The sequence below is a fragment of the Mustela erminea genome, chromosome X (assembly GCF_009829155.1).
Source record: "Mustela erminea isolate mMusErm1 chromosome X, mMusErm1.Pri, whole genome shotgun sequence".
Taxonomy (NCBI): domain Eukaryota; kingdom Metazoa; phylum Chordata; class Mammalia; order Carnivora; family Mustelidae; genus Mustela; species Mustela erminea.
The window spans coordinates 60,307,164-60,331,369 of NC_045635.1; the positions used below are offsets into that span (position 1 = coordinate 60,307,164).

Sequence of the window (24,206 nt, forward strand, 5' to 3'; positions counted from 1 at the left end):
ACTATGTAACAGGCATTGTATCAGAGACTTTGCAGATATTGTATCTTGCTTAATCTTTACAACAGTTCTATGAGGTTGGTATAATCCAAATTTTATAAATGAGAACAACTGAGACTTGAGGTTACACAGTGTGTAGGTTGCAAAATTCAAATCCAGACACTCCAAAGTTGAGCTGTATTTACTATATTTTACTTCCTCTCCACGTGAACATGAAAGGAGACAGAATATTTATCACTTACTTCAGAGTATACAGCATGTAAAGGATATCAGCTTGTTCCTGTAAGCTGGAGGTCTCCTTCAACTGTAAAACCAGTGCCTTGAAGTCCACCTCCCCAGACTGGTCTCTGGGAAGATGCATTTCTACACGAACAGAGGGAACCTTTAGTTTGAGAAAGGATAAAAAGAAAAAAAAAATTAAGTCCACAAGTGTCCAACTTAAATAATGCCCTAGAGTATTGATCTTTTCACCTCTAAACCTTTTCCGTAAGAATTCCCTAAATTTTGATAAGAAGTAAAACAAAAACAATGAAACCTTCAAAATGAATGATGTAGCAATTCAGTTTTCTTAGAGCCTGGCTAGAAAAGGCTGCTAGAGGGGAGTGGAGTTGGGGGATGGGGTAACTGGGTGATGGGCATTAAGGAAGACATGTGATATAATGAGCACTGGGTGTTATATAAGACCCCGGAACAAATAATACAGTATATGTTAATTAATTGAATTTAAAAACAAAAAGAAAGTGAAATAAAAAGGAGTATACCTTCACCAGGGTAGCATTTTGCCTACCACCAGTTACTAGCAGAAATCATAATGGCTTGTTCTGTTATTCACCATATAGATGGCAGTTTTGCGAATGGCTGACAGAAAAAAATCTCATGTGCAAGTTTACCTGGTCCTCTCGTGGGCAATGAGGCGAGTCAAGTAAGTTGAATGAAGGCCGGGAGGCCTGAAATATCTTTGTAGGAAGATACATGTGAACATCTGCAAGAGGTTGACATTTATGGGACAGGTTAGATAACTTAGGAGACTAAAAAAATAATTCACATTTATATGCAACTGATAACTTCTTGAACACTACACCCGAAACACATAATGTACTATCAGTCAGCTAAATGAATTCAAATAAAAACAATTCACAGTTCCCCTCAAAATGAAGTTGCACAGGAGCTGTTCTCTATAGAACAAGAGTGAGAAATTTATCGTTTCTTGCTAATATCACAGAAAAGAAATATGAATATCAGATAATTTAAAGATTGTTCAATCAAACATACTTTCAGTGGAATGCCTAGAACTGTAGCATCAAATGGCCATTTAAGATATTAAAGCCTATGAATGTAATCAATATCACAATGGTGCTATTACTGATACTTTGATAGAATACCACATGTAACAGAAAGAACCCAATTCTGTTTTCTATATTCTGGACTGCCTTGGGAAAATATCTGGCTGTCAGCAGTTGGGTTTTCTTGAGAATAGACAAATGGATGATCCTATGTAGGGAGTCAGAAAATGTAGTGGCTGACCTACTTTGAGATATTCCTAATATTTTTATTTATAGTCCAAATACTTACCATAACCTCAAAGGAGAGACTGTCTTGTCACTTTCACCATTTTACAGATACAGAATGAGGGATACAGAGCTCAAAATATTGTTCAAGCAAGTAAGTAGCAGAGCCAGGAATTAAGTTCAAGTTTCCTGATTCACAATCTAGAAGTATAATTTAATAAAGCTGATGTCTTCACATAAGCTCTTTGTCAAGGTAGCATCCTTAAAGGGTATGCTGAGCTCTTCCCTGTTCTCAATGTTAAATGATTCATGTTTAATATCTGTGGTTAGTAATGGTCAATCAAGTTTTAGACAGCAAGAACATGCGTCTCAATCATTCTCATCATCTGTAAAATGTTACCATTTAGGTCCTCTCGGTGTGGCCAAGGAGCCCTTCTTCCCTTCATATGCAGCTACCATAGAGGCACTGACTACTCTTAGGAACCATGACTACTCCTAGCTTAGCAGTGTGTAGTAGAAGACACCCTTCATTGCCAATACCTACCAAAGGGGGGTAGTGGTCACGGGGAGGACAATGACAGAGTTGTTGAGGAATGAGTACTGTAGTTGAGAAACACAGCTCTACACTGTTGGAACAACTGACTGTAAATACCACAGCTGACCTAAGGGAACCAGATGGAGCTTACTTAAGGGAGAGTATCTCCCTCTTCGTTGCGAGGTTAGCTTGTAATAGTTTTCAGTGCTTTCTCTTTAAATAAAAGTGCTTCCGAAGGAGTAACTTTCCCAAAGGAAACACCTTCTTCCATCATTTAATACAGATGTTAAAATGCTCCATGTCTCTTGTTCTGGCTGCTTTTCATGACGTAGTCGTTAAATCAGATTGCATAGCACTATCGATAGCAAAATTATACCCAATTCACTAACTTTCTAAATATTTGAGTGCCTGACATGTCCCTTCTGTCTGAGATGCTGAGGATAAAGCACTGAACAAAACAGAGCTTCTGCTTACACTGTAATACACACCCCACCCCCATCCTGGGCTGCACGTCAATCCTGTGCCTGACTCCAGTGAGTCATGGCGTTACTCACTCTGCACATGCAGCTCCTTGGCCTTGGTCACCAAGGACATTAAATCGCAGGTTGTTTGCACAGCAGCTCGGAACAGATCTAGCCCTCCCTTCTGTGAGGTAGGGGCTAGTTTAGCATGGGGAGTAGTGTGCGCCAAAAGGTGATCTAAATAACGAGCAACTTCATCACCACAGCGAGCTGCAAGGTTAGTGGGGGTAGGGGGAAGAGAAAAAAAACGAACATTTTAGTTATTTCACAATCTGCCCCACCAACTAGAATGTTCAGCTCCTGTGCCCATGACACAGCACCGGAAGTAGGTTGTTTTAGATCATGGCGGGGGTCAAGGTTGTGATTACTGTACTGTCTTGCAGCTTTACCTTTTAGAAACTAGGGCCATTTACGAGGACCTAGCTGTTCTTCAACTTTGCTTTCACAATATTAGGGCCCTTGAAAGCAGTATGAGCTTATTATAGGACAGGTGGTACAAAGATTTCACAATCTGTGCCTGTACATGTGATGGGGCTGGTGGTGGTAGCAGTGGTGGCAGAGGAGCGGAATAGGGCCCTTGGAGTCTCACTGGTAGGAGGAGACTTTGGTGAGCAAAGGCAAACATCTTCCACTAAACACTGAACCTAGCTAAAGACAGACAAATCCCATAAATGGCGGCTGCAGTTGCTAACGAAAAGAACAATCTCTGCGTGACCTTGGTGTCAAAAGGATTACTGGCCACACACTGGTCCTTTTCATTACTGTATTCATTTATTCACCAACTATTTATTGCCCACAATGTACTGGGGGGTATATAGGTGCTGAGGTTTCAGTGGTGAAGAAGATAGATATGTTCCCCATCCTCTTGGACTCTCACACTCCCATATACCTCCTATAACATTCTCTTCTCATGGATCTTAATATTTCAGATTGTACATGAGCATTCACAAAATTAATAGCTGGAAAAGCACAGTATTCGAATTACTACTAAAGTCTGTGAGGCCAATTATGCCTCATCTTTTTTGATCATCTTCAGTGATCTCTCCAGATGTTTTTCTGTGTTCTGATGTGATTTTTAAAAAATTATATATTTATTGGATAGAGAGAGCATGAGAGGGGGGCAGGTCAGAGGGGGAAGGAGACTCCCTGCTAAGTGGGGAGCCTGATGCAGGACTTGATCCTGGGACTCCAGGATCGTGACCTGAGCCAAAGGCAGACACCTAATGAACTGAGCCACCCAGGGGCTCCTGCTTTGATATGATTAATGGAAACTAGCAAAGCTGTAAAAATGGAACTCATTCTTAGTGAAATCCTAATGACAATGAGTATAACCTTGAACAATATAGATACTTGAGTGGAGGATTATGAATAATATGGAGAGAAGTGTTCTTGGTACAGCAGGGCTGACAAGCAATAAGCGCAGCCATTGGGAGACCCCTGATGAGTAAAACCAGAGAGTGACTCCGAATACATAACACCAAATATAGTAATACATATCATTACAAAGATAACATTTTAGAAAGTAATCTAAAAGAATAAGTGCTACAGAGGAAAGTCACAACTACCCATAGAATAGCAAACAATGTGATTATTCTGGTCTGCTTTTCAAAATATTTGTTTATGCCAAGATGGATATCTTAGATATTTGGTAATTATTAATGACAGGAAATAACTTTGAATTTAATGTATTTTTCCAGTGAAGAGATTCATGGTTTTCGATCTTACAGAAACAAATGCAGAGTGAATTAAATGGTACTTAGGTGAGTAAATGCTGAGCCCCAAAAAGAAAATCATCCTCTGACTGATAATGTATTGGTTTATTGTATATGAGATAATGCTTGCCACCTCACTAAGGAAAGCCAATTCATTTTTTTTCTTTTCTTTAACATTCCACTTTCAAGATAAAGAAATTTGTTGCCTTAAGAAACAGGCTAATAGGCAAATACCCAGACAATGAAAGCAGTCAAACTGTACTTCAGATAGCTAGAAGAATTTGCTCCTATTGGCCCTTCTCCCTTTGGGATTCAAACAATGTAATTCTTGCCTTGCCTAGTTTAGTGTTTTAACACTTTGGGTGTTTCTCAGCCACTTTAAATATATGTCCTTATGATGTTTTCTCACTATATCATCCTTGTATTCTTAGTAGTCAATTACATTGGTTGTGTTTTATTTGTCTAGTTTGCAATATGAAAGCAATAGGCACACCAAATAGGCTTTTTCAAACTAAGCAGACCTCCCTAGAGATTCCCATCGGCCCTGGGAACATTATATATAAAAAGCACTCTGAGTTTCTTAATTTTATGCTTTTAAATGTCAAAAAGCAGTACTCTATATGTATAGTTCTCCTACTATGTACCTGATTAAACATCTCTCACTCCCCACTGCTTCCTCTCATTTTGAAATCACCAGCCATTTCATATACCCAGCACGGAAATCTTCCCTGACCTTAGTAAGAGATAGTCAAACTCCATACTCCACAATCACCCCAGGGATATTAGACCAGAAACCAAAGGTAAGTAGAAGGATGAAAAGTGAAGCCAAACAAAAGTAGAAATCTAGGTGTATTAAATAGGAGTCAGACTTCTGGCAGTGAGAAATATTAAGGAGGATGCTCAACACTACTTCGTATTCTTGCCCAGCAAGGCCATTGCCTTTATGATGCTCCCTTACCATTATGGGTTGAATCATAGTCATTCATCCAGTCGCCAGAGTCCAGCTCATTGTAGTTATCATCATAATCTTCACTGTACAGCTTACCCTCGGGTCCAGGATCCATGAAGCTCAAATGTGTGCAGCAAGATGTTGTTAAAAACTCTGACAATTTACCCGTTTGAATCCTGACAATTACAGGGCAAAGAGAAAACAGAAAATCAGAGGAAATCATTTTAAAACAACACATTTCAGTGAGAAAAGGGATACCTAGAATGTTTTTGGTTGGGGGGCTGCTAATGCTTTTATATATTACTATAAATTTTGTAAATATAAAATTTTATGCACTCCTCAGCATGGTGTAGTATAGGCTGGGATGCTGTGTTAATGAAGGCCACAGTTATGGGTTCACAATCTACCAGCAGATCAGTTTTGCTCTCCTTCACTTCCATATACTATGCTGTTAACTATGTTAAATGTCTGGCCAGAATCTCCATTAGCTGCAGAGAAGCTGGGACAGAAGGAAGAGAAATCATCACAAATCCACCACGTCATTAAAAAAAATACTCAAAGATCATTTTGAAATTGAAAGATGATATCTGAAAATCTTAAGAATTATAGAGGATTGTAGGCTATATCCTCCCCTACTTAAAAAACTGATTGCAAAACCCAAAGTGTAAGTTAATAATACTGATTTTCTCAAGAACACAGTCTGGCACTGGGCGGAGAACATTACTGCTATGGCTGTTACCAACATCCTGTATCTATTCAGGACAAAATCAACTAAGGAATCTAGCACAAGGACTAAGTCTGGTCGTTTTCTCAAAGGAAGGAACATTGTCCTCCTCTCCATGAAGAGGAGTACTGCGCTTCCCATTTCCTTTCACAGACTAGAGGGGCTGTCCTTCTGCCTTCAGCAAGGCAAGCCATGGGTCACTGTTCAAGCAAAAAACCCACTGAAAGCAGAGTTGGTGGACAGACTTAATAAAGGCCATTATTCAAAACAGATGTAAAAAAGAAGAAAAAGAAGCCAGCTTGAAGGAGTTCCCAAAGGCCAGACCTTGGATAATTTGAACATTGAAATAAACAATGTCAGAAAGGGAGCATAGCTTATTGAATAAAATCAGAATCCACGAATCTGGGGCGCCTGGGTGGCTCAGTGGGTTAAAGCCTCTGCCTTCGGCTCAGGTCATGATCCCAGGGTCCTGGGATCGAGCCCGTATTGGGCTGTCTGCCCAGCAGGAAGCCTATTTCCCTTCCTCTCTCTCTGCCGGCCTCTCTGCCTACTTGTGATCTCTGTCTGTCAAATAAATAAATAAATAAACTTAAAAAAAAGTCCTTTAGAATCCACTAATCTATGCTACACTAAAAATACAAAATAAAAGGGGATATTCTAAAACATATATATGCACAGGATGATAGAGACAGAGAATCATCACTTTAAAACCCCATTAGTAATAATGGATTCACCAATGGAAGATAAAACTGGGTAAAGACTATCATAGAAAGGATATGAAAAAACCTACCAGATACCTCTTTAACCAAATTGAAAGACATTCTGCATTATAATTGACCTTTCTTTTTCAAAACTGTGTTGAAAACTATCATGAAAGGTTCACAAAAGCCTGGGGAACTGTTCTAGATTAAAAGGCATCAAGGAGATATGATAACCAAATGCCAATGTGTGATTTTTTTTTTTTTAATTTTTTATTTTTTATAAACATATATTTTTATCCCCAGGGGTACAGGTCTGTGAATCACCAGGTTTACACACTTCACAGCACTCAGCAAAGCACAAACTCTCCCCAATGTCCATAATCCCACCCCCTTCTCCCAAACCCCCTCCCCCCAGCAACCCTCAGTTTGTTTGGTGAGATTAAGAGTCACTTATGGTTTGTCTCCCTCCCAATCCCAGTCCATCAACAATGTGTGATTTTTGATTGGGTCTCAGAATGGGGAAAAAAAGCTATATATATTTTTTTAATTTTTTATTTTTTATAAACATATATTTTTATCCCCAGGGGTACAGGTCTGTGAATCACCAGGTTTACACACTTCACAGCACTCACCAAAGCACATACCCTCCCCAATGTCCATAATCCCACCCCCTTCTACCAAACCCCCTCCCCCCAGCAACCCTCAGTTTGTTTTGTGAGATTAAGAGTCACTTATGGTTTGTCTCCCTCCCAATCCCATCCTGTTTCATTTATTCTTCTCCTACCCACTTAAGCCCCCATGTTGCATCACCACTTCCTCATATCAGGGAGATCATATGATAGCTGTCTTTCTCTGCTTGACTTATTTCGCTAAGCATGATACGCTCTAGTTCCATCCATGTTGTCGCAAACGGCAAGATTTCATTTCTTTTGATGGCTGCATAGTATTCCATTGTGTATATATACCACATCTTCTTGATCCATTCATCTGTTGATGGACATCTAGGTTCTTTCCATAGTTTGGCTATTGTGGACATTGCTGCTATAAACATTCGGGTGCACGTGCCCCTTTGGATCACTATGTTTGTATCTTTAGGGTAAATACCCAGTAGTGCAATTGCTGGGTCATAGGGCAGTTCTATTTTCAACATTTTGAGGAACCTCCATGCTGTTTTCCAGAGTGGCTGCACCAGCTTGCATTCCCACCAACAGTGTAGGAGGGTTCCCCTTTCTCCGCATCCTCGCCAGCATCTGTCATTTCCTGACTTGTTGATTTTAGCCATTCTGACTGGTGTGAGGTGATATCTCATTGTGGTTTTGATTTGTATTTCCCTGATGCCGAGTGATATGGAGCACTTTTTCATGTGTCTGTTGGCCATCTGGATGTCATCTTCGCAGAAATGTCTGTTCATGTCCTCTGCCCATTTCTTGATTAGATTATTTGTTCTTTGGGTGTTGAGTTTGCTAAGTTCTTTATAGATTCTGGACACTAGTCCTTTATCTGATATGTCGTTTGCAAATATCTTCTCCCATTCTGTCAGTTGTCTTTTGATTTTGTTAACTGTTTCCTTTGCTGTGCAAAAGCTTTTGATCTTGATGAAATCCCAATAGTTCATTTTTGCCCTTGCTTCCCTTGCCTTTGGCGTTGTTCCTAGGAAGATGTTGCTGCGGCTGAGGTCGAAGAGGTTGCTGCCTGTGTCCTCCTCAAGGATTCTGATGGATTCCTTTCACACATTGAGGCATCCAATTGAGTCTTCATTTTGAGTCTATTTTTGTGTGTGGTATAAGGAAATGGTCCAATTTCATTTTTCTGCATGTGGCTGTCCAGTTTTCCCAGCACCATTTATTGAAGAGGCTGTCTTTTTTCCATTGGACATTCTTTCCTGCTTTGTCGAAGATTAGTTGACTGTAGAGTTGAGGGTCTATTTCTGGGCTCTCTATTCTGTTCCATTGATCTATGTGTCTGTTTTTGTGCCAGTACCATGCTGTCTTGATGATGACAGCTTTGTAATAGAGCTTGAAGTCCGGAATTGTGATGCCACCAACGTTGGCTTTCTTTTTCAATATCCCTTTGGCTATTCGAGGTCTTTTCTGGTTCCATATAAATTTTAGAATTATTTGTTCCATTTCTTTGAAAAAGATGGATGGTACTTTGATAGGAATTGCATTAAATGTGTAGATTGCTTTAGGTAGCATAGACATTTTCACAATATTTATTCTTCCAATCCAGGAGCATGGAACATTTTTCCATTTCTTTGTGGCTTCCTCAATTTCTTTCATGAGTACTTTATAGTTTTCTGAGTATAGATTCTGTGCCTCTTTGGTTAGGTTTATTCCTAGGTATCTTATGGTTTTGGGTGCAATTGTAAATGGGATGGACTCCTTAATTTCTCTTTCTTCTGTCTTGCTGTTGGTGTAGAGAAATGCAACTGATTTCTGTGCATTGATTTTATATCCTGACACTTTACTGAATTCCTGTACAAGTTCTAGCAGTTTTGGAGTGGAGTCTTTTGGGTTTTCCACATATAGTATCATATCATCTGCGAAGAGTGATAATTTTGACTTCTTCTTTGCCAATTTGGATGCCTTTAATTTCCTTTTGTTGTCTGATTGCTGAGGCTAGGACCTCTAGTACTATGTTGAATAGCAGTGGTGATAATGGACATCCCTGCCGTGTTCCTGACCTTAGCGGAAAAGCTTTCAGTTTTTCTCCATTGAGAATGATATTTGCGGTGGGTTTTTCATAGATGGCTTTGATGATATTGAGGTATGTGCCCTCTATCCCTACACTTTGAAGAGTTTTGATCAGGAAGGGATGCTGTACTTTGTCAAATGCTTTTTCAGCATCTATTGAGAGTATCATATGGTTCTTGTTCTTTCTTTTATTGATGTGTTGTATCACATTGACTGATTTGCGGATGTTGAACCAACCTTGCAGCCCTGGAATAAATCCCACTTGGTCGTGGTGAATAATCCTTTTAATGGACTGTTGAATCCTATTGGCTAGTATTTTGGTGAGAATTTTCCCATCTGTGTTCATCAAGGATATTGGTCTATAGCTCTCTTTTTTGATGGGATCCTTGTCTGGTTTGGGGATCAAGGTGATGCTGGCCTCATAAAATGAGTTTGGAAGTTTTCCTTCCATTTCTATTTTTTGGAACAGTTTCAGGAGAATAGGAATTAGTTCTTCTTTAAATGTTTGGTAGAATTCCCCCGGGAAGCCGTCTGGCCCTGGGCTTTTGTTTGTTTGGAGATTTTTAATGACTGTTTCAATCTCCTTACTGGTTATGGGTCTGTTCAGGCTTTCTATTTCTTCCTGGTTCAGTTGTGGTAGTTTATATGTTTCTAGGAATGCATCCATTTCTTCCAGATTGTCAAATTTGTTGGCGTAGAGTTGCTCGTAGTATGTTCTTATAATAGTTTGTATTTCTTTGGTGTTAGTTGTGATCTCTCCTCTTTCATTCATGATTTTATTTGGGTCCTTTCTCTTTTCTTTTTGATAAGTCGGCCAGGGGTTTATCAATGTTATTAATTCTTTCAAAGAACCAGCTCCTAGTTTCGTTGATTTGTTCCATTGTTTTTTTGGTTTCTATTTTATTGATTTCTGCTCTGATCTTTATGATTTCTCTTCTCCTGCTGGGCTTAGGGTTTCTTTCTTGTTCTTTCTCCAGCTCCTTTAGGTGTAGGATTAAGTTGTGTACCTGAGACCTTTCTTGTTTCTTGAGAAAGGCTTGTACCGCTATATATTTTCCTCTCAGGACTGCCTTTGTTGTGTCCCACAGATTTTGAACTGTTGTATTTTCATTATCATTTGTTTCCATGATTTTTTTCAATTCTTCTTTAATTTCCCGGTTGACCCATTCATTCTTTAGAAGGATGCTGTTTAGTCTCCATGTATTTGGGTTCTTTCCAAACTTCCTTTTGTGGTTGAGTTCTAGCTTTAGAGCATTGTGGTCTGAAAATATGCAGGAAATGATCCCAATCTTTTGATACCAGTTGAGTCCTGATTTAGGACCAAGGATGTGATCTATTCTGGAGAATGTTCCATGTGCACTAGAGAAGAATGTGTATTCTGTTGCTTTGGGATGAAATGTTCTGAATATGTCTGTGATGTCCCTCTGGTCCAGTGTGTCGTTTAAGGCCTTTATTTCCTTGCTGATCTTTTGCTTGGATGATCTGTCCATTTCAGTGAGGGGAGTGTTAAAGTCCCCTACTATTATTGTATTATTGTTGATGTGTTTCTTTGATTTTGTTATTAATTGGTTTATATAGTTGGCTGCTCCCACGTTGGGGGCATAGATATTTAAAATTGTTAAATCTTCTTGTTGGACAGACCCTTTGAGTATGATATAGTGTCCTTCCTCATCTCTTATTATAGTCTTTGGCTTAAAATCTAATTGATACGATATAAGGATTGCCACTCCTGAAAAGCTATATTTTTTAATATTGGGAAAATTGGCTAACTGTGAATGTGGACTCTAGGTAATAAGAGTAATTTATCAATATTAAATTTTGTGAGTATGATGATTATATTGTAGCTATATGTGAAAATATCCTTGTCCTCATAAGACAAACTGAAGTGTTTAGAGTTGAACAGTCATGATGCTTCTGGCTAAATCTCATACTTCAGCAATTTAAAGTGTATGCATGTGTGTATGTGTATGTGTGTATATTTACACATATGTATCTGTGAGAGGGGGGAGAGTAGAGAAGGGAAGGGAGGGAGGAGTAAGAGGAGAGTAAGGAAGAGGAGGGAGAGAATGCACAAGTGAGACAGATGTTAACAACACGTAAATCCTGAGGAACGGTATATGGTGTTCAATACCATTCTTGCACATGTCTGCAAGTTTGAAATTTTTCAAACTAAAAACTTAGAGAAAAGAAAAGCAGCCAGAGTTTAATAGTTTAGTAACTTTTTTGTTTTTGAAAGAATAAATTTTCCAGTCCACTGATTTATGAGGTTTGGGCAAAGAACAGGGTGGGAAATATTCTAAGCCTTCTCTATAACATTAAATTCCTTGATTTGATCTATTAAAAATGAGTTCTTCTAAACTCATTGGATGGGGCTATACTGCACAACTGATGAATAGCTGAACTGCACAACTGATGAATAGCTGAACACTGCATCTGAAACTACTGATATACTATGTATTGGCTAATTGAATTTAAATAAATTTAAAAAGACACAGAGAGAGGCACCACAAGTCTACCATTACTATAACCAGCTTCCAAATTTCATTTCATTTCACTGAAAGGTGTGTAAAGGTTACTTACCTTGCTCCACCAAAGTAGCCATCTTGCATTTTTCGGAGTGCCGCTAGAATACTTGAATTCAAGCTGGTTCCATCTTCATCTTGAAATGAAGATAATTTTATTTTTAAATTATGTTATGTTAATCTCCATATAGTAGTACATCATTAATTTTTGATGTCGTGTTCCATGAGTCACTGTTTGCAAATAACACCTAATGCTCCATGTGAAATGAAGAGAATTTCAGAACAATTTTTCTGTGGTTTTAACTTTGAAATACAGGGAATAGTTCAATTATTTCAAACCAACATTCTGGTGGTAATGGTACAGATAAGATGCTCCTCATTGTGTGCCTTATATTTCAACAATTGATCTGAGAGCTAACAACATGGTAGAATGGGCAATTCTACCCATTGGGGCATTCTACCCATGGTGAGGGTGATTACCAACAGACAGAGTACCTCAAAGACTACTTAGCACAGTGCCTGATGGCAGAATACTTAATGGTTACTGAAAGTTGAAAATAATAACAACAACAATAGCCATTTGTTTAATGTTAGGTGCCAAGCCCTGTGTTAAACATTTTATATAATATCTCATGTAAACAGACTTGGTTTGTGTATGTGTGTATGTGTGTAGGCATACAAAATAAAGAAGGCTAACAATTACCTGACTTTATGTGCAGGGGATCATACAATACTTACTCTTTTGTGATCCATTTTTTTTCTAACTTATCCTTTGTAAAAACTAAAAAAGATTCCATAGCAGACATTTAGACTGTTTTTGTATTATAAGCAACACTGTGATGAAAATCACTGTACTTAAATCTTTGTGCACCTATTCTGTAATTTCCTTAGGATACATTCTAATAAGTAAAACTGTTAGGACAAAGGGAACACTTACTAAAGATTGTATAGAGACTGTCAAAATTGCCCACTAAAAAAGTTGTGCCAGTTATATTTCCACCATTGGTATAGAAAGCAGCTGTTTTCCCATATCTTTAATAATGATCTTTTAAATCTTTGTTTACCTGATACTTAAAAGATACTGTTTTTATTTTTTTATTTTATTACTAGTAAGATTGAGCATGTTTTCATGTATATACTGGCTATCTGTATTTATTTATGATTTACCTGTTCATGTCCTTTTCCCTTTCTTCTATTGTTTATCTTTTTGTTAATTGACTTTCAAAGGCTCTTTATGTTTTGTGAATATTACCATTTTCTCTGGCATATGTATGGAAAATGCCTACTTTGTTATTTGCCTTTCAACCTCAAACACAGTTCATTTTTGTATAAAAGATTTATTTAAATTTTCATGTTTTGGGGGAATTTGCCAATTTTTTCCTTTTTTGTGTCTTGCAAAGCATAGTTTTCTTTAGCTCAAGATCACAAAAACATTCTCCCATATTTCCTTGTAATACTTTCAAAGGTTTATTTATTTATTTTTGCTTAGATTTTTAATCTATCTAGAATTTAATTTTGCATAAAATGTAAAGTAGCAGGCCTTAATGGATTTTCCCAAATATATTTATTTATATACTTTTTCTCATGCTTTTATTTAGATTCCAGTTAGTTAACATACAGTGTAATATTAATTTCAGGTATAGAATTTAGTGATTCAACACTTCCATACAATACCCAGTGCTCATAATGACAAGTGCCCTCCTTAATCCCTGTCACCTGGGTTAAATAAACCCAGGCCCCCACATCCCTCTGGTAACCATCAGTGTGTTCTCTACAGTTAAGAGTCTATTTCTTGGATTGCTTCTCTCTCTCTCTCTTTTTCTCCCCTATGCTTGCTTGTTTTGTTTCTTATATTCCACATATGAGAGAAAAATAATATGGTATTTCTCTTTCTCTGACTTATTTCACATAACATTATATTCTCTAGCACCAACCATGTCCTTGCAAATGCCAAGATTTCATTCTTTTTGATGACTGAGTAATATTCCTCTATCTATTATCTATCTATCCATACCTACTACAACTTCTTTATCCATTCATCAGCAGATAGATATTTGGGCTCTTTCCCTAATTTGGCTATTACTGATAATGTTCTTTGGCCTCTATCTGGATTGTAACCTTCATCATTATTTTAATTAGAGTGGCTGTCTTCTCTCATCATTTTTAATTTTTAAAAAATCTGATTATTCTTGTACATTTTCTCTTTCATATGAAATTTAGATTCAGTTTGTTCATAAAAATTTGAGTTGTTATTTTGATTTGGAATTGCACTGAATTGATAGATTAATAAGAATTGACATCCTCTCAATATTAACTGTTTCCATCTAGCAACATGGTATGTCTCTCTAGCAATTAAAATCTCCTTTAATGCTCTTCATTAGTTTCATAATTTTTCTCATGATTCTATGCATGTCTCTTATTAAGCTTATTCTTATATGATTTACTTTTCTAGAAAATTTGTTAATTTAATCTGGATTTATAAAATTAAATTTGACATTCTCTTATAATTTTATGATTTTTATAATTTTTTTCTATTTATTTGAAAAAATTGGTACACTTTGGAAATTTAGCGGCACAAGGTATATTAGCATAGCTTGAAGGACATTATACAGTTTTTTAAAAAAAGGAAATAGGGCAATGTCCAAGATGCAGAGGAGTCGGTGATCTTAGTCTTGTCTGGTCCCAGGAATTCAGCTAGACAGCTATCAAATCATTCTGAACACCTTGAATTCAACCAGAGATCTAAGAAAAGAATAGCTGCAACACTACAAATAGAGAAGTGAGCACTTCTCTGCAGGAATGACAAGACAGAAAAACTCACCTTGGAAAAGAGAACAAAAGGCAGTACTGACTGCCAGGGGCCTAATCAGTATGGACATAAATAAGATGTTGGAACTAGAGTTCAGAGTAATTATAGAGATACTAGCTGGGCTTGAAAAAAGTATAGAAGACACTAGAGAATTCTTTTCTGGAGAAAAAGGAGGAATTAAAATCTAATCAAATTGAAATAAAAAAAGGCTATTAATGAGATGCAATAAAAAATGGAGTCTCTAATTGCTAGAATGAGACAGAAGAGAGAATTAGTAATATAGAAAAAATGGTTGGACAATAAGTAATCTGAGAAGAAGAGAGAGAAACTACTGGATCATAAGGGGAGAATCTGAGAGATAAGTGATACCATAAAGTGAAACAATATTAAAATAATTGGGATCCCAGAAGAAGAGGCAAGAGAGAAGGAGAGAGGCAGAAGGTACACTGGAGCACATTATAGCAGAGAATTTCCCTAATCTGGGGAAGGGAACAGGCATTCAAGTCCAGGAGGCGCAGAGAACCCCCCTCAAAATCAACAGAAATAGGTGAACACCCTGACATATAATTGTGAAACTTGCAAATCTCAAGAGACAAAGAGAAAATCCTGAAAGCAGCTTGGGACAAGAGGTATGTAAGCCACAATGGTAGAAACATTAGATTGGCAGCAGACGTATGCATAGAGACCTGGCAGGCCAGAAAGGACTTGCATGATATATTCAGGGTGTTAAATGAGAAAAATATGCAGCCAAGAATACTTTATCCAGCTAGGATGTCATTTAAAATAGAAGGAGAGATAAAAAGCTTCCAGGACAAACAAAAAACTATAAGAATTTGTGATCACTAAACCAGCCCTGCAAGAAATATTAAAAGGGATCCTTTATGCAAAGAGAGCCCAAAAGTAACACAGACCAGAAAGGAAGAGAGACAATATATAGACACAGTGACTTTACAGTATCAAAAGATTGGGATCATTTCCTGCATATTTTCAGACCACAATGCTCTAAAGCTAGAACTCAACCACAAAAGGAAGTTTGGAAAGAACCCAAATACATGGAGACTAAACAGCATCCTTCTAAAGAATGAATGGGTCAACCGGGAAATTAAAGAAGAATTGAAAAAAATCATGGAAACAAATGATAATGAAAATACAACGGTTCAAAATCTGTGGGACACAAAAAAGGCAGTCCTGAGAGGAAAAGAAAATATATAGCGGTACAAGCCTTTCTCAAGAAACAAGAAAGGTCTCAGGTACACAACCTAACCCTACACCTAAAGGAGCTGGAGAAAGAACAAGAAAGAAACCCTAAGCCCAGCAGGAGAAGAGAAATCATAAAGATCAGAGCAGAAATCAATAAAATAGAAACCAAAAAAACAATGGAACAAATCAACGAAACTAGGAGCTGGTTCTTTGAAAGAATTAATAAAATTGATAAACCCCTGGCCCGACTTATCAAAAAGAAAAGAGAAAGGACCCAAATAAAATCATGAATGAAAGAGGAGAGATCACAACTAACACCAAAGAAATACAAACTATTATAAGAACATACTATGAGCAACTCTACGCCAACAAATTTGACAATCTGGAAGAAATGGATGCATTCCTAGAAACATATAAACTACCACAACTGAACCAGGAAGAAATAGAAAGCCTGAACAGACCCATAACCAGTAAGGAGATTGAAACAGTCATTAAAAATCTCCAAACAAACAAAAGCCCAGGGCCAGACGGCTTCCCGGGGGAATTCTACCAAACATTTAAAGAAGAACTAATTCCTATTCTCCTGAAACTGTTCCAAAAAATAGAAATGGAAGGAAAACTTACAAACTCATTTTATGAGGCCAGCATCACCTTGATCCCCAAACCAGACAAGGATCCCATCAAAAAAGAGAGCTATAGACCAATATCCTTGATGAACACAGATACAAAAATTTTCACCAAAATACTAGCCAATAGGGTTCAACAGTACATTAAAAGGATTATTCACCATAACCAAGTGGGATTTATTCCAGGGCTGCAAGGTTAGTTCAACATCCGCAAATCAGTCAATGTGATACAACACATCAATAAAAGAAAGAACAAGAACCATATGATACTCTCAATAGATGCTGAAAAAACATTTGACAAAGTACAGCATCCCTTCCTGATCAAAACTCTTCAAAGTGTAGGGATAGAGGGCACATACCTCAATATCATCAAAGCCATCTATGAAAAACCCACCGCAAATATCATTCTCAATGGAGAAAAACTGAAAGCTTTTCCGCTAAGGTCAGGAACACGGCAGGGATGTCCATTATCACCACTGCTATTCAACATAGTACTAGAGGTCCTAGCCTCAGCAATCAGACAACAAAAGGAAATTAAAGGCATCCAAATTGGCAAAGAAGAAGTCAAAATTATCACTCTTCGCAGATGATATGATACTATATGTGGAAAACCCAAAAGACTCCACTCCAAAACTGCTAGAACTTGTACAGGAATTCAGTAAAGTGTCAGGATATAAAATCAATGCACAGAAATCAGTTGCATTTCTCTACACCAACAGCAAGACAGAAGAAAGAGAAATTAAGGAGTCCATCCCATTTACAATTGCACCCAAAACCATAAGATACCTAGGAATAAACCTAACCAAAGAGGCACAGAATCTATACTCAGAAAACTATAAAGTACTCATGAAAGAAATTGAGGAAGCCACAAAGAAATGGAAAAATGTTCCATGCTCCTGGATTGGAAGAATAAATATTGTGAAAATGTCTATGCTACCTAAAGCAATCTACACATTTAATGCAATTCCTATCAAAGTACCATCCATCTTTTTCAAAGAAATGGAACAAATAATTCTAAAATTTATATGGAACCAGAAAAGACCTCGAATAGCCAAAGGGATATTGAAAAAGAAAGCCAACGTTGGTGGCATCACAATTCCGGACTTCAAGCTCTATTACAAAGCTGTCATCATCAAGACAGCATGGTACTGGCACAAAAACAGACACATAGATCAATGGAACAGAATAGAGAGCCCAGAAATAGACCCTCAACTCTACAGTCAACTAATCTTCGACAAAGCAGGAAAGAATGTCCAATGGAAAAAAGACAGCCTCTTCAATAAATGGTGCTGGGAAAACTGGACAGCCACATGCAGAAAAATGAAATTGGACCATTTCCTTATACCACACACAAAAATAGACTCAAAATGGATGAAGGACCTCAATGTGCAAAAGGAATCCATCAGAATCCTTGAGGAGAACACAGGCAGCAACCTCTTCGACCTCAGCCGCAGCAACATCTTCCTAGGAACAATGCCAAAGGCCAGGGAAGCAAAGGCAAAAATGAACTATTGGGATTTCATCAAGATCAAAAGCTTTTGCACAGCAAAGGAAACAGTTAACAAAATCAAAAGACAACTGACAGAATGGGAGAAGATATTTGCAAACGACATATCAGATAAAGGACTAGTGTCCAGAATCTATAAAGAACTTAGCAAACTCAACACCCAAAGAACAAATAATCCAATCAAGAAATGGGCAGAGGACATGAACAGACATTTCTGCAAAGAAGACATCCAGATGGCCAACAGACACATGAAAAAGTGCTCCATATCACTCGGCATCAGGGAAATACAAATCAAAACCACAATGAGATATCACCTCACACCAGTCAGAATGGTTAAAATCAACAAGTCAGGAAATGACAGATGCTGGCGAGGATGCGGAGAAAGGGGAACCCTCCTACACTGTTGGTGGGAATGCAAGCTGGTGCAGCCACTCTGGAAAACAGCATGGAGGTTCCTCAAAATGTTGAAAATAGAACTGCCCTATGACCCAGCAATTGCACTACTGGGTATTTACCCTAAAGATACAAACGTAGTGATCCAAAGGGGCACGTGCACCCGAATGTTTATAGCAGCAATGTCCACAATAGCCAAACTATGGAAAGAACTTAGATGTCCATCAACAGATGAATGGATCAAGAAGATGTGGTATATATACACAATGGAATACTATGCAGCCATCAAAAGAAATGAAATCTTGCCATTTGCGACAACATGGATGGAACTAGAGCGTATCATGCTTAGCGAAATAAGTCAAGCAGAGAAAGACAGCTATCATATGATCTCCCTGATATGAGGAAGTGGTGATGCAACATGGGGGCTTAAGTGGGTAGGAGAAGAATAAATGAAACAAGATGGGATTGGGAGGGAGACAAACCATAAGTGACTCTTAATCTCACAAAACAAACTGAGGGTTGCTGGGGAGAGGGGGTTTGGGAGAAGGGGGTGGGATTATGGACATTGGGGAGGGTATGTGCTTTGGTGAGTGCTGTGAAGTGTGTAAACCTGGTGATTCACAGACCCCTGGGGATAAAATTATATGTTTATAAAAAATTAAAAATTAAAAACAAAACAAAACAAAACAAAACAAAAACAGTGACTTTACAGGTAATACAATGGCATTAAGTTCATATCTTTCCATAGCTACTCTGAATTTAAATGGGCTAAATGCCCCAATCAAAAGACAGAATATCAGATTGGATAAAAAGGCAAAATCCACCTACAAGAGACTAGTTTTAGACCCAAAGACATCTCCAGATTGAAAGTGAGGGGCTAGAGAACCATTTATCATGCCAATGGACATCAAAAGAAAGCTGTGGTACAATCAACAACAGGAAATAAAGGGCATCTGAATGGGCAAAGAAGTCAAACTTACTCTCTGCAGATGACATGATAGTCTATGTGGAAAACCCAAAAGACTCCACCAAAAAATTGTTAGAACTCATACAGGAATTCAGCAACGTGGCAGGATCTAAAATCAGTGCACAGAAAGCTGTTGCATTTTTATACACTAGCAATGAATGAGACAGAAGAAAGAGAAATTAAGGAGTTGATCCCATTTACATTTGCACCAAAAACCACAAGATACCTAGGAATAAACCTAAACAAAGAGGCAAAGGATCTGTACTCAGAAAACTACAGAACACTCATGAAAGAAATTGAGGAAGACCCAATGAAATGGAAAAACATTCCATGCTTATGGATTTGAAGAACAAATATTGTGAAAATGTCTATGCTACCAAGAGCAATCTATATATTCAGTGCAATCCCTATCAAAATACCGTCAACTTTTTTCACAGGGCTGGAACAAACAATCCTAAAATTTGTTTGGAACCAGAAAAGTCCCTGAATAGCCAAAGGAAGGTTGAAAAAGAAACCCAAAGCTTGTGGCATCACAATTCCGGACTTCAAGCTCTATTTTAAAGCTATAATCATCAAGACAGTATGGTACTGGCATAAAAACAGACACATAGATCAATGGAACAGAATAAAGAGCCCAGAAATGGACCCTCAACTCTACGGTCAACTAATCTTTGACAAAGCAGGGGAGAATATCCAATGGAAAAGAGAGAGTCTCTTCAACAAATGGTGTTGGGAAAATTGGACAGGCACATGCAGAAGAATGAAACTGAACCATTTCCTTACACCATACACAAAAATAAACTCAAAATGGATAAAAAACCTCAATGTGAGACAGGAATCCATCAAAATCCTAGAGTAGAACCCAGATAGCAACCTCTGTGGTCTTGGCTGCAGCAACTTCTCACTAGACACATATCCAAAGGCAAGGGAAACAAAGATAAAAATAAACTATTGGGACTTCAAGACAAAAGTCTTTTGCACAGCAAAGGAAACAGTTAACAAAACCTGAAGACAACTGACAGAACGAAAGAAGATGTTTGCAAATGACTTTACAGATAAAGGGCTAGTATCCAAATTCTATAAAGAACTCGTTAAGCCCAACACCCAAAGGACAAATAATCCAATCAAGAAATGGGCAGAAGACATGAATAGACACTTCTCCAAAGAAGACATCTAAATGGTGAAGAGACACATTAAAAATGCTCAACACCTCACACCTGTCAGAATGGCTAAACACCACCTCACACCCGTCAGAATGGCTAAAATTAACAAGTCAGGAAACAACAGATGTTGGCCAGGATGTGGGAAAAGGGGAACCCTCTTATACCATTGGTGGGAATGTAAGCTGGTGCAGCCACTCTGGAAAACAGTATGGAGGTTCCTCAAAAAGTTGAAAATAGAGCTACCCGACAATCCATGAATTGTACTCCTAGGTATTTACCCACAAAATACAAATGTAGTGATCTGAAGGGGCACCTGCCCCACAATGTTTATAGAAGCAATGTCCACAATAGCCAGACTATGGAAAGAGCCCAGAGGTCCACTGACAGATGAATGGATAAAGATGTGATATATATATATATATACACACACACACACAATGGAATATTACTCAAGCTGTTAGAAAGGATGAATACTTACCATTTACACTGATGTGCATGGAACTTGAGGGTATTATGCTGAGCAAAATAAGTCAAGCAGAGAAAGACAATTATCATGCAATCTCACTCATATGTGGAATTTAAGAAACAGAACAGACAATCATAGGGGAAGAGAGGAAAAAATAAAACAAGATGAAATTAGAGAGGAGATAAACCACAAGAGACTCTTAACTATAGGAAACAAACTGAGGGCTGCTGGAGGGGAGGAGGGCGGCGGGAGGGATAACTGGGTGATGGACATTAAGGAGGGCATGTGATATAATGAGCACTAGGTATTAAAAAAGACTAATGAATCACTGACCTCTACCTCTGAAACTAGTAAGATATGTTAATTAACGGAATTTAAATAAAAAATTAAAAAAAAAGAAATAAGGAAAAACTCCCATTTGAAACACTGCATTACGTAATGTACCTGTCCAACCAGACCATTTACCAATATTAGGTCAATAAACTGCTAATATCCATAAAAAGGCAGCTTTATTACTAAAATGTAAGAATTTAAAAGATTGGTATCTAAAAAAAAAAAAAGAAATGACAAGAACAAATTGTAATGAAAACCTAGATACACATCTAAAATCAGTGCTTTTTGTTTGGGCCTTCATACTCTTCTCTCCCTCTGCCACATCCTTCTGTATTTCTAGGCCTCATTCCTTGAGGACCCTGTCCACCCACAGGTCTCACACCTCTCTGCCCCAAATGCTAAGTACATATGCTGCTTCCCATCACGGCGCTATTCATGGTGGCTGGTGGAACTCCAGGATTAGCTTCATAACCTATGCCAACCACCACCATCTAGAGGCAGAAATTTCTGGGCCCCCGAATCACAGGGCTCTCCTATGTTCTTTGTTTCTCCACCACCCATTCCCATGTCTCCTTTTCTTAGATCCTTGTAGGCCATCTGGCTATAACTTTCTTCTCCTTAATGTCTCATTTGTTCTTCCATCTCCTATCGACCAGTCTTCATCTCTTTTCCCTTCTATGTCAGTCTTTCTCTTGCTTTAATTGCATTTCTTTATTTACATTTCTTGATTGTAAATTTCTTCCATACATCTTAATTCCTCCTGGTGCTCTATAATTACATCTTCAAGTTCACTCTATCATCTCTTTTTGGCTACTGAGCTTATTTAGTGAGTTTTTCATTTTAGTTATTGTCATTTTCAGTTCTAAACCTTTCTTTTGATTCTTTCTATCTTCAATTTCTTTGCTGAGGATTTCTATTTCTTTGTTGAGACTACCCACTTTCAAGTTTCAAGAGGAGTGCAGTCATAATTTCTTGTTAAGCTTTTTCTATGATGACTCCTTAAAATCTTTGTCACAGTTCCAACAACCATTATTTTGGTTTTGGTGTTTGCTGATCAATTTTTCTCATTGAAGTTAAGATTTTCTTGGATATTGGTATAAAAGTGATTTCTACTGTATTCTGGAAATATGGGGTATCATCTTATGAGACTTTGGATCATACTGAATCTTCTGACTCAGCAGGTCTCTTCTGATACTGTGCAGCAGGGAAGGGAGCACTGCCTTGTTACTGATAGTGGGTGTGGAAGGAGGTTCCTCTATTGTTGGGCAAGGATGAAAGTCTAAGCTGCCCACTAGCACTTCTCAGACACTACCCCTAAGGCAGAAGAGGGGTGCTTCTTCACAGCTCTGTGAAGGTAGAAGTCTAAGGTCTCTTTTGGGGACTCAGTCTTTAGTTATAGGAGTGGGGTGGGGCTGCAGTATTTTTCTATGGTTTTGACTAGAGGAGGACAGTTACTGTCTGAAAGTTTTCGTCTGGCTAGGTTGCCCCTCTCCTGTTACTTTGGCTAGAAGAGAAAGGTTTTTCTTGGGCCTTTTAAGACCTGCACCATTTGGATTTCTGAGATAAAAATTTCTCCAGCATCCAGTCCAGAATATATGAGACAGAAATACTCACTGTTTTGTCATTTCTCAGGTGCAAAGTCCCTAGCCAGTCTCCCTTCTTTTTTGGACTTTCAGAGTTTTCTTACATTTGTTTTATAGATAATGTCCAGGGTTTTTAACTCTACTTAGCAGGAGAGATAGGGTGAAGTGAGTCTACTACATTTTGTCTGAAAATTGGAACTCCTTTTTTTGCCCCCAAAGTGTTTACAGATATGAAAGTTTCCAAAGATGACTCCAGTCAAATCTCTTAAGTTTTGATAAGTATTATTTTTTATTTCAAAACACTAATTTCATATTTGATGTCCTCTTTAAGAATCATTTGTAAAAAAAATTAATTTCTTCATGGTCAGATTTTTCAAAATTACTCTTGTGTTAGTTTTATGCCTGTCTGGCAATATCATCTATATGATTTCTACTTTTTAAAAAATAAACATCCTTTGTGTATTCTTTTTGGATATGGTTTTATATATACCCATAAATACAAAAATCAGGCTTGTTAACCCTCTATATCTTTAATTATTTTTTTTACAATTGATCTGTGACATTCTGATATAAATATGTTATGGTTTCCCACTATGACTGAACAATGGTTTTATCATATTGTCTTTAAGTTTTCCTAAATATCTGCTTTATACACTTCATTGATATTGTATAAATAAAAGTTTAAAACTATTATATCATCTTGCTATACTGTAACTCCCTTTTTGAGTATGGTTGATGCACAATGTTACATTAGTGTCATGTGTACAACTCAGTGATTTGACAAGTTTATACATTATGCTATGTTCACCCCAAGTGTACTTACCATCTGTCCCATTACATTGCTATTGCAATATCATTGTCTGTACCCCTTATGCTGTACCTTTGATTCCCATGACTTATTCATTCCATAAATGGGAACCTATATCTCCTTCTCCCTTTCACCCATTTTGTCCAATCCCCCAACCCCCTCCCTTCTGGCAACCATCAGTTTTTAATCAGTATTTGTAGATCTGATTCTGCTTTTTGTCTCTGTAACTCTTATCAATATAAAATATCCTTCCTGTCCCTTTTACTGACTTGTGTCTTGAATTATATTTACTGTTTTTAATAGTGTTGTCACCAATGCTTTCTTTTTGTTAGCATTTACATGATTTATCTTTACACAGTCCTTTATTTTCTGTTTTTCCCATATAATCTTAGGGATATCTTTTGTAAGTAGCATCTAGGTAGATTTTGGTCTTATATGTATTTTGGAAATCTTTATCAAGATAATTTAACTAATTCACATTTTTAAAAA

The 24,206-nt window shown here is 37.6% G+C and overlaps 1 protein-coding gene across 3 annotated transcripts in view; it reads right to left on the reverse strand.

The window, feature by feature from the left end:
• PHKA1 (phosphorylase kinase regulatory subunit alpha 1) overlaps positions 1-24,206 on the reverse strand; it is a 150,786-nt gene that overhangs the window by 31,391 nt on the left and 95,189 nt on the right. For 2 of the 3 annotated variants that reach the window (XM_032331389.1, XM_032331388.1), the window contains exons 17-21: positions 11,921-11,999; positions 5,232-5,398; positions 2,595-2,771; positions 888-979; positions 240-379 (exon numbers count right to left, since the gene is read on the reverse strand). In XM_032331389.1, the coding sequence (XP_032187280.1) occupies positions 240-379; positions 888-979; positions 2,595-2,771; positions 5,232-5,398; positions 11,921-11,999 (655 nt within the window). The remainder of the gene's footprint in view (positions 1-239; positions 380-887; positions 980-2,594; positions 2,772-5,231; positions 5,399-11,920; positions 12,000-24,206) is intronic. The other variant, XM_032331390.1, reaches the window with a different exon arrangement.